Source organism: Bison bison, unplaced genomic scaffold (genome assembly GCF_000754665.1).
Source record: "Bison bison bison isolate TAMUID 2011002044 unplaced genomic scaffold, Bison_UMD1.0 scf7180017864471, whole genome shotgun sequence".
Lineage (NCBI taxonomy): Eukaryota > Metazoa > Chordata > Mammalia > Artiodactyla > Bovidae > Bison > Bison bison.
In genome coordinates this window covers 5,535,354-5,546,631 of record NW_011495032.1, presented here as the reverse complement: position 1 = coordinate 5,546,631, position 11,278 = coordinate 5,535,354, and the positions used below count along the sequence as shown (strand labels likewise).

The following is an 11,278-nucleotide window of genomic DNA, read 5'->3' as shown; positions in this document are numbered from 1 at the left end:
AAAGGAGGCAAGGATATACAATGGAGAAAAGACAATCTCTTTAACAAGTGGTGCTGGGAAAACTGGTCAACCACTTGTAAAAGAATGAAACTAGAACACTTTCTAACACCATACACAAAAATAAACTCAAAATGGATTAAAGATCTAAATGTAAGACTAGAAACTATAAAACTCCTAGAGGAAAATATAGACAAAACACTCTGACATAAATGATAGCAGGATCCTCTATGACCCACCTCCCAGAGTAATGGAAATAAAAGCAAAAATAAACAAATGGGACCTAATTAAACTTAAAAGCTTTTGCATAACAAAGGAAACTATAAGCAAGGTGAAAAGACAGCCTTCAGAATGGGAGAAAATAACAGCAAATGAAGCAGCTGACAAAGAATTAATCTCAAAAATATACAAGTAACTCCTGCAGCTCAATTCCAGAAAAATAAGCAACCCAATCAAAAAATGGGCCAAAGGACTAAGTAGACATTTCTCCAAAGAAGACATACAGATGGCTAACAAAACATAAAAAGATGCTCAACATCACTCATTATCAGAGAAATGCAAATCAAAACAACAATGAGGTACCATCTCATGCTGGTCAGAATGGCTGCTATCAAAAAGTCTACAAACAATAAATGCTGGAGAGGGTGTGGAGAAAAAGGAACCCTCTTACACTGTTGGTGGGAATGCAAACTAATATAGCCACTATGGAGAACAGTGTGGAGATTCCTTAAAAAACTGGAAATAGAACTGCCATACGACCCACCAATCCCACTGCTGGGCATATATGAGGAAACCAGAATTGAAAGCGACACATGTACCCCAATATTCACTGCAGCACTGTTTACAACAGCCAGGACATGGAAGCAACCTAGATGTCCATCGGCAGATGAATGGATAAGAAAACTGTGGTACATATACACAATGGAATATTACTCAACTATTAAAAAGAATGCATTTGAATCAGTTCTAATGAGGTGGATGAAACTGGAGGCTATTATACAGAATGAAGTAAGTCAGAAAGAAAAACACCAATACAATATATTAACGCATATATATGGAATTTAGAAAGATGGTAACAATGACCCTATATGTGAGACAGCGAAAGATACACAGATATAAAGAACAGACTTTTGGACTCTGTGGGAGAAGGCAAGGGTGGGATGATTTGAGAGAATAGCATTGAAACATGTATATTATCATATGTGAAACAGATCACCAGTCCAGGTTTGATGCATGAGACAGGGTGCTCAGGGCTGGTGTACTGGGATGACCCTGAGGGATGGGATGAGGAGGGAGGTTGGAGAGAGGTTCAAGATGGGGAACACATGTATACCCATGGCTGATTCATGTGAACGTATGGCAAAAACCACCACAATATTGTAATTAGCCTCCAATTAAAATAAAAAACAATAAAATGTGTACTTTGGGCCAATAAAGCATTAAAAAAAAAAAAGGGAGTCAGGGATTGGTGTGGCAGGGACATGGTGCTGAAAGATGGGTTAAGGGATCAACTAAAGCTTCAGGATGGAGTTTGGGGTGACTTTACTTTTTTCTGTTGCGTTTTCTTTTTAAAAAATATATACATATATTTTACCTTTAAAACTTGTGAATCACTGTATTATATACCTGTACATAAATTTATATAATGTTATATGGAAACTATGCTTAAAATAAACACAAAAATATATACGAGCATATTACAGATAATTGGAAACTGCCATAAAGCTATTGTCTTAAAAAATAAATGCTGGAGTTGTTAAAAGAAACATTGATATTCTCCAAGCAATAAAGTCTGGCCAGCAATTTCAAAAGTGAGATGTTGTTTAATCCCTGAAATTCCAAAGAGAGAAAAATATTCCCAATTGGTGCTTCTGTCTTCTTTTTTTCAACATCTTTTTTTTTTTTTAATGAAGTATAGTTGATTTACAATATTGTGTCAGTTTTAGGTGTTCTGCAAAGCGATCGTTATATATATATATATTCCAGATTCTTTTCTGTTATAGGGGATACAGTTCCCTGATACAGTAGGACCTTATTGTTTATCTGTTTCATGCGCAGTTAGAAGTACTTGCTAATCTCACACTCCTAGTTTACCCTACCTCCCTTTCCCCTTTGGTAACCATAAACAAGCTTGTTTTCTATTTGCTTTTGTTTTCTTATGAAGTAACTGCTAAAACAAAGAGACAGGGAACCATGACTTCTGCTGATGGCACTTACAAAAATATAAAGCGGGTCGTAGTCTGGAGCATGGGCCAAGGCCTCGGGGAGTTTTATGCTCAGGACGGAGGTCTCACCGGGCAGCTGGGGCGAGGAATCCTGCTTGGGCAGGGTGATGACCGTGGTGGCTTCGTCCTGGGCCAGGACCAAGGGCAGCACATTAGTCTCGAGGCCTGGGCAGCGAGGAAGAGGTGGGGGTGGTTCCTCTCCCAAAGGTGGGACGCGTTACCTCAGCTCCTTGCCTCAGGGTCCGAGCAAGCTTCTGAGGTCTGTAGCTGGCTGAAGACTCCTGCACAGAGACCGGCTGGTACCTCTTGATCTTGTATAGCTGAGGAACCTGGGGGAGGGAAGACAGGAGCTCATAGCCCTTGAGAGGCGTTTCCCAGCCCTAGGGCCCTGGTCGGTTTGGGCCAGCCCTGTCAACACAGTCCTGGCCCTGTTCTGGGTCCCAGCATACAGAAGGGTTCATAGTTACCTATAGATACACTGAACACTGGTTTGTCAATTTAAAACATGCATATTTTACAAGGACCTATGGTACAGGACACGGAACGATACTCAATATTTTGTAAGAACCTCTAAGAGAAAACAGGCTTCCTTGCTGGCTCCGTCAGTAAAGAATCTGCCTGCAATGCAGGAGACCTGGTTTCGACACCTGGATCAGGAAGATCCCCTGGAGAAGGAAATGGCAACCCATGCCAGTATTCTTGCCTGGGAATTCCCATGGACAGAGGAGCCTGGTGAGCTATAGTCCATGGGATCACAAGAGTCAGACATGACTTATTGACTAAACCACCACTACCATAAGGGAAGAGTCTCAAAAAGAATATAAGTATATATATGCATGTAACTGAATAACTGTACACCTGAAACTAACAAGATATTGTAAATTAATTATACTTAAATTAAAAAATGAGAAAAATAAATACGCATATTTTCAAAAACAAAAGTGGTTATACAACTCAACGAAAACTAACTGGGTTTTGTTCACTTATGCCTTTTCTTCAAATTTCTAACATATGCATTTCAAGTAGCTTCAGGTATGCACGTGGTGGTGGTTGTTCAGTTGCTAAATCGTGTCCGATTCTTTGCGACCCCATGGATTGCGGCACACCAGGCTCCCTATCCTTCACTAGCTCCCAGTGTTTACTCAAATTCATGGCACCTAAGTCGATGATTCTATTTAACCATTTCATCCTCTGTCACCCTCTTCTCCTCCTGCCTTCAATCTTTCCCAGCATCAGGGTCTTTTCCAATGAGTCAGGTTTTCCCATCAGGTGGCCATAGTATTGGAGCTTCAGCTTCAGCATCAGTCCTTCCAAAGAACATTCAGGGTTGATTTCCTTTCGGATTGACTAGTTTGACCTCCTTGCTGTCCAAGGGACTCTCCAGAGTCTTCTCCAGCACCATAGTTCAAAGGCATCAATTTTCTGGCGCTCAGTCTTCTTTATGGTCCAACTCTCACATCCGTACATGACTACTGGAAAAATAATAGCTTTGACTATATGCTCCTTTGTCAGCAAAATGATGTCTCTGATTTTTAACACACTGTCTAGGTTTGTCACAGCTTTTCTTCCGAGAAGCAAGAATCTTTTAATTTCATGGCTGCAGTCACCACCTGCAGTGATTTTAGAGGCCAAGAAAATAAAGTTTGTCACTGTCTCCATTTTCCCCCTATCTATTTGCCATTATGTGATGGGACCAGATGCCATGATCTTCGTTTTTTGAATGTTGAGTTTTAAGCCAGCTTTTTCCACTCTCCTTTTTCACCTTCATCAAGAGGCTCTTTATTTTTTTTTTTCTTTTTTTAAGAGGCTCTTTAGTTCCTCTTCACTTTCTGCCATTAGAGTGGTATCATCCACACGCATATCTAAGGTTGTTGATGTTTCTCCCGCCTATCTTGATTCCGGCTTGTAACTCATCTAGCCTGGCATTTCTCATGATGTGCTCAGAAAATAAGTTAAACAAACAGGGTGACAGCAGACAGCCCTGTCATACTCCTTTTTCAATCAGTTGCTCCATACAGGATTCTAACTTATTGCTTCTTGACCCACATGCAATTTCTCAGGAGACAGGTAAGATGGTCTGGTAACTGTTGCTTCTTGACCCACGTACAATTTCTCAGGAGACAGGTAAGCTCTTTAAGAGAGTTCCATGGTTTGTTATGATCCACACAATCAAAGACTTTAGTGTGGTTGATGAAACGGAGGTAGATGTTTTTCTGGAATATCCTTGCTTTCTCTAGGATCCAGTGAATGTTGACAATTTGATCTCTGGCCCCTCTGCCTTTTCTAAACCCAGTCTGAACATGGGAGTTCTCAGTTCATGTACTGCTGAAGCCGAGCCTGAAGGATTTTGAGCATAACTTTACTAGCATGCAAAATGAACATAATTGTACAGTAGTTTGAACATTCTTTGGCATTGCCCTTTTTGGGATTGGAATGAAAACTGACCTTTTCCAGTGCTGTGGACACTGCTGAGTTTTCCAAATTTGCTGGCATATTGAGTGCAGCACTTTAACAGCATCATTGTTAAGGATCTGAAATAGCTCAGCTGGAATTCCTGCTCAATTCCAGCTCAATTCCTTTGAGCTGAAATTGCTCAAAGCTAATTCACCTCAATTAGCTTTGTTTGTAGTAAGGCTTCCTAAGGCCCATTTGACTTCACACTCCAGGATGTCTGGCTCTAGGTAAGTGACCACACCCTTGGGATTATCCAGGTCATTAAGACGTTTTTTGTAAAGTTCTTCTGTGTATTCTTGCCACCTCTTCTTAATATCTTCTGTTTCTGTTAATTCGTTGCCATTTCTGTCCTTTATTGTGCCCATCTTTGCATGAACTCTTTCCTTGATATCTCCAGTCTTCCCAAAGAGATCTCTAGTCTTTCCCATCCTATAGTTTTCCTGTTTCTTTGCATTGTTCACTTAGGAAGGCTTTCTTATCTCTCCTTGCTATTCTCTGGAACTCTGCATTCAGTTGGGTATATCTTTCCTTTCTTCCCTTGCCTTTTCACTTCTCTTCTTTTCTCAGCTATTTGTAAAGCCTCCTCAGACAACCATTTTGCCCTCTTGCATTTCTTTTTCTATGGGATGGCTTTGGTCACTGCCTCCTGTACAGTGTTATCAACCTCTGTCCATAGGTCTTTAGGCATTCTGTCTACCACATCTAATCACTTAAATCTATTCATTACTTCCACTGTATAATCATAAGGGATTTGATTTAAGTTATACTAGTATAACTAATGGTCTAGTGGTTTCCCCTGCTTTCTCCAATTTAAGCCTGTGAGTTTTGCAATATGAGTTTATGATCTGAGCCACAGTCAGCTCCAGGTCTTTTTTCTGCTGATTGTATGAAGCTGCTCCATCTTCTACTGAAAAGAATATAATCATTCTGAATTCAGTATTGACCATCCGGTGATGTCCATGTGTAGAGTCATCTCTTGTGCTATTGGAAAACGGTGCTTGTAATGACCAATGTGTTCTCTTGACAAAACTCTGTTAGCCTTTGCTCTGCTTCATTTTGTACTCCAAGGCCAAACTTGCCTGTTACTCCAGGTATCTCTCTTTTTTTTTTTTTTTCAGGTATCTCTTGATTTCCTACTTTGGCATTCCTACCCTCTAGGATGAAAGGGACATCTGTTTTTGGTGTTAGTTCTAGATGGTCTTCATAGAACCATTCAACTTCAGCTTCTTTGGCATCAGTGGTTGGGGCACAGACTTGGATTACTGTGATATTGAATGGTTTGCCTTGGAAATGAACTGAGATCATTCTGTCATTTTCGTCATTTTTGAGATTGCATCCAAGTACCACATTTTGGACTCTTTTGTTGACTCTGAGGGTTACTCCATTTCTTCTAAGGGATTCTTGTCCACAGTAGTAGATATAATTGTCATCTGAATCAAATTCACCCATTCCCGTCCATTTTAGTTCACTGATTCCTAAGATGTCAATGTTTACTCTTGCCACCTCCTGCTTGACCACGTCCAATTTACCTTGATTCATGGACCTAACATTCCAGGTTCCTAGGCAATATTGTTCTTTACAGCTTTGGACTTTACTTTCACCACCAGGCACATCCACAACTGAGCACTGTTTCTGCTTTGGCCCAGTCACTTCGTTCTTTCTGTAGCCACTGTTGATTGCCCTCCACTCTTCCCCAGTAGCATACTGGACATCTTCCAACCTGGGGGGCTGATCTTCCGGTGTCGTATCATCTTGCCTTTTCATACTGTTCATGGGGTTCTTGCAGCAAGAATACTGGTGTGGTTTGCCATTTCTTCCTCCAGTGGACCACATTTTGTCAGAACTCTTCACTATGATCCATCCGTCTTGGGTGGCCCAGCATGGCATGGCTCAGAGCTTCACTGAGTTCAGGTTTGCATCCTATATGGTATATCCACAGAATAAAGATCCTGGTTTCCACAAACCACATCAGGAAAAGAGAATCTGTTACACCTCACGCATCACATAAGATAACAGCAGGGAAATAAACACTGTATGTTATTCATTATAATCTGTAATAGAACAAAACTAATGAATTAGAGCAATTCAGAGTCAAGAACATTTTGTTTAGGATATAAGAAACCCAATTAATGAAATCATATGACAGATCTGACCTGCAGATTGAAGAAGGAATGGGGCTGCTTGACTTGAATTTCTGAAGATTTAATTGGGACAGGTCCAAGGCCACCAGGAGCCTAAAATGTGAAAATTCAAAAAGGTGACACATGATCAACATTAAGCAAAGGCAGCTATACTGCTGTTTCTCTACATTTTGAACATTAAGTGGACAGCTCTTCCCTCTAAATAACTCTTCCTGCAACCAAGGCTGATACCTGACTACAGTTGATACTTGACATGCAGGGAATGGAGGCACTGTGGCCACTGCCCACCCCCACACCCTTGTCTCTCAGGGTGTGTCTTTTATTTTCCCCTGTTGTGGAGGCTGCACTTGTTGCCCAGAATCCCCTTCAGACCCGAGGAGTGAGTCCTGAGTCCTATTGACAGAAACAACCCTCAGGGGTCAGCCCTCAGGGGCAGCTGTGGCTGAAGGGTGCTATCTCACTTGAGGCCATGTGCTCACTGGGGCAGCTGCCTCCAAAGACAGGCTGAAGCAAAGGTACAAAGGTGGTCCTCGCCCTGTGCCAGGCCCAGAGCCCCTTGTGACGTCAGTGAGGACTTCATCAAAGGGCTGTAGTCTTATTTCTCCTCTGCCCATTCCATTCCCTTCCCTTCCAAGGATGCTAATCCCCAAAGCACCACCTAATACATGTCCTGCAGGGGGATGCGCAGCATCACTCACAGAACCCAGAGCAGTGTCCAGCCTGTGACAGGCACTCAATAAATATTATATCTCACCTAATCTAAGACACTGTCATTAAACTGGTATGATGCAGTGTAAATATGACACCAATTATTATAAGGCATTTCCCAATTTCAGAGATGCTGTATTTAAAATACTGTTCTTAGAATAGTGAAATACCATATGTATGGAATGAATTACAAAAATCTTTATGAACAGGGATGCCAAGCATTCTGTTTTTCATCAACCCTGAGCAGCAGAGAAGTTGCTGTAGAACTAACTCAAGTACCAAATGAAATAAAAAGCTTTGAATTATTAAAAAAAAAAAATAGGTTCCACAGCACAGTGATAGTCTCTTTTCATCCCTAACACCCTCTCCACCCATTAATTATTGACTGTCAGATAATTCTTATTGCTTGAAAATCACAGATTTATCATTTTCTAGAAACTAAATAGGGCTTCACAGGTGGCACTAGTGATAAAGAATCCACCTGCCAAGGCAGGAGACATAAGAGACGAGGGTTCAATCCCTGGGTCAGGAAGATCCCCTGGAGAAGGGAATGGCAATGCACTCCAGTATTCTTGCCTGGAGAATCCCATGGACTGAGAAGCCTGGTGGGCTGCAGTCCATGGGGTCGCAAAGAGTCAGACACAACTGAAGTGACTTAGCATGCATGTGTGCAGGAATCAAATATTCTGAGCTTTTAAGTCATTGAATTATCTAATCCAGAAAACACATGAAATTTCTAAAGTCAGTCCTGTACCTCTTGACTAGGTTGACCTGCAATGCTTAACCCACTTTACAGGATGTGCATGGCAACTTCATTCTTTGAAACTAAAAAATTGTTTTGCTTGTGCCCTTTCAACATTGATTTAAACACACTTTTTATTGCTAAACCTGTGAACTTGGGGAACTCAGGCAGCATTTTATTACAGGCTCTGTGCCCTTGTGTATCAGTTTCCTTCTCAGCTGCAAGAGAAGAAACCTGCCTATTAAATTTGAAGATTAATTAAATTGATAGAACTTGAGAAAGTCCTGCCTGACTCGTGGTGTAGCCACCACCTGAATTACAATGCATCATTTGATAAACTGTCAAACTTCTTGCCAAGAGGGAAGGAGGAATGGACTTGTGAGTCTGAGGTTGGACTGTTAGATGCTGGGGCCACCCACCCCCAACCTCTGCAGTTTCCACACAGCAGGGGGCTTGGCTGAGCTGGGCCTGCCTCCCAGGTCCAGGCTAGGTCCCCTGGTCCTCTGTTTGTTATTCAGCCCTCAGACCCCATTTCCCGGCAGTCCGGGGGCCTCAGTGGTCTCCAGCTTGGGCAGATTGGGGCCAGCAAGCTCTGCACAGGTGTCTCAGGGGACAGGTAGGTGGCAGCAGGTGCTTCCTGGTTTCTCATTCATCATAATCACCTGGGCACAGGTCTCCCTCAGGAGCCTCCTGGGAGGAGGCAGAGGGACAGAGACCAACCAGGTGGGGCTCCCCTCGGCACCGGCCTGTCGTCCCCGACTGCACCCAGCCCCACCTGCAGCCTCCATACACCCACCAGTTCGTTGGAGTCCTGGGGAGGGCTGTAGGACGGAAAGGCAAAGGGCAGTACTTCCTGGGGAGACACAGAGAACCGGCTGGCGTCCTTACTGACTCGCCCCAGGTGGTATTTGAAGCTCTTGTCTGCAGGTGAAAAACAGAACAGCACTTCTGGAGAGTCTCAAGGCACTTTTGTGAAACCACCATCTTTTTAGCTGTGTATTTGCTACATACCAGTTACTGGGGCCTGGCCACAGGCCATTTAAAAAACAACATGTATGTGCATACATATGTATGTGTGTAGTCTTGTTCTTAGTTTCTCATTTGTTCTTTACCTCAACTCCTCCAATTTTTAAAAAAATTTTACTTTTACTTCCAAAACACCATAATTCTTTTTTTTAATACTACTGTTGGTATTTATTTAATGGGTTATTTTGCATTCTGAGGCTGTTTTACATAGAACTTTTTCTTAATATGTATATTATATTGAAGTATAATTGACTTACATTTCAGGTGCCCAGCAAGGTGATCCAGTTATACATATGCACATATATTATCATTGAGATTATTTTCCATTATAGGTTATTACAAGATATTGACTAGTTCCCTGTGCTATATAATAAACCTTTGTTGCTTGTTGCATATCTATTTTTTTAAATTAGAAATCTAGCATTCTATTAACATTAAGTCAAACAACTGGAATCAAAATGTCATAAATTTTTAAGTTAGGCAAAAATTCATAAGATTGCTAATATATATATTATACATACTATTATATATATGTATATAAAAGTGCTTCTACTATTCTTGATAAAGGCTGAGAAAGAAGATCAAAAAAAAAAGTGATGGAGAAACTGGAACACATAAACTAAACAAAATGGGAGTGCTGAATATGAAACAGAAAAAGTGAAACAAACTAGATAAAAGATCATCATATAGGTGAGTTGTTTTTAAACATGGCTGCTCATTAGAAATGTATCTGGAGCTTTGGAGAACAAAAGCAATACCTAGGCATTTGTATTTTTCAAAAAATTCCAAGACAATTTTAAAAAGTGATTACTGGTTTTTCTATTAAATGGTAGCTGATAGCTTTGGTGATATACAACTCTATTTTTCTGTTGACTAATCATAATACAATGGCATTAAGTGAGTAATAGTTACATAAACATAATGGTAATAGATGTTTATCAGTTTTCACAATCAATAGCCAAACCAAAAATAAAAGATAAATAATTACAAGCCATAATGGGAACATGATTAACCTAACAATATAAAATCATTACATAAAGTATGGGGGGGTCAACCAGGGTGATGTGGTAAACAGAAGTGCATACATGCACATGTTTTGATATGCCCAGCCAGTCTATGTCTTTTGGTTGGTGAATTTAATCTATTTACATTGAAGGTAATTATGGATACATATGATCCTATTGTTGTTGTTGTTCAGTCTCTCAGTTGTATTCAGCTTCTTGCAACCCCATGGACTGTAGCATGCCAGGCTCCCTGTCCTTCACCATCTCCCAGAGTTTGCTCAAACTCATGTCCACTGAGTTTGGACATGCCCAACTTGGAGATGCCATCCAACCATCTCATCCTCTGTCATTCCTGTATCCTCCTGCTTTCCATCTTTCCCAGCATCAGGGTCTTTTCCAATGAGTTAGCTCTTCACATCATGTGGTCAAAGTACTAGAGCTTCAGCTTCAGCATCAGTCCTTCTAATGAATATTCAGGGTTGATTTTCCTCAGGATTGACTGGTCTCCTTGTTGTCCAAGGGACTCTGCAGAGTCTTCTCCAGCACCACAGTTTGAAGGCATGAGTTCTTCAGTGCTCAGTCTTCTTTATGGTCCAACTCTTTATAGAAAAAACCATAGCTTTGACCATATGAACCATTGTTCAGTTCAGTTCAGTTCAGTCGCTCAGTCGTGTCCCACTCTTTGTGACTCCATGAATTGCAGCATGCCAGGCCTCCCTGTCCATCACCAACTCCTGGAGGTCACTCAAACTCACATCTATCAAGTCGGTGATGCCATCCAGCCATCTCATCCTCTGTCATCCCCTTCTCCTCCTGCCCCCAATCCCTCCCAGCATCAGAGTCTTTTCCAATGAGTCAACTCTTCGCATGAGGTGGCCAAAGTATTGGAGTTTCAGCTTTAGCATCATTCCTTCCAAAGAACACCCAAGACTGATCTCCTTTAGAATGGACTGGTTGGATCTCCTTGCAGTCCAAGGGACT

The 11,278-nt window shown here is 41.4% G+C and overlaps 1 protein-coding gene across 2 annotated transcripts in view; it reads right to left on the bottom strand.

Annotated features, from left to right (window-relative positions):
* The window catches only part of CFAP221 (cilia and flagella associated protein 221), a 138,535-nt gene that overhangs the window by 30,538 nt on the left and 96,719 nt on the right, over positions 1-11,278 (bottom strand). For both annotated transcript variants that reach the window (XM_010860794.1, XM_010860795.1), the window contains exons 16-19: positions 9,064-9,188; positions 6,830-6,910; positions 2,444-2,551; positions 2,215-2,349 (exon numbers count right to left, since the gene is read on the bottom strand). In XM_010860794.1, the coding sequence (XP_010859096.1) occupies positions 2,215-2,349; positions 2,444-2,551; positions 6,830-6,910; positions 9,064-9,188 (449 nt within the window). The remainder of the gene's footprint in view (positions 1-2,214; positions 2,350-2,443; positions 2,552-6,829; positions 6,911-9,063; positions 9,189-11,278) is intronic.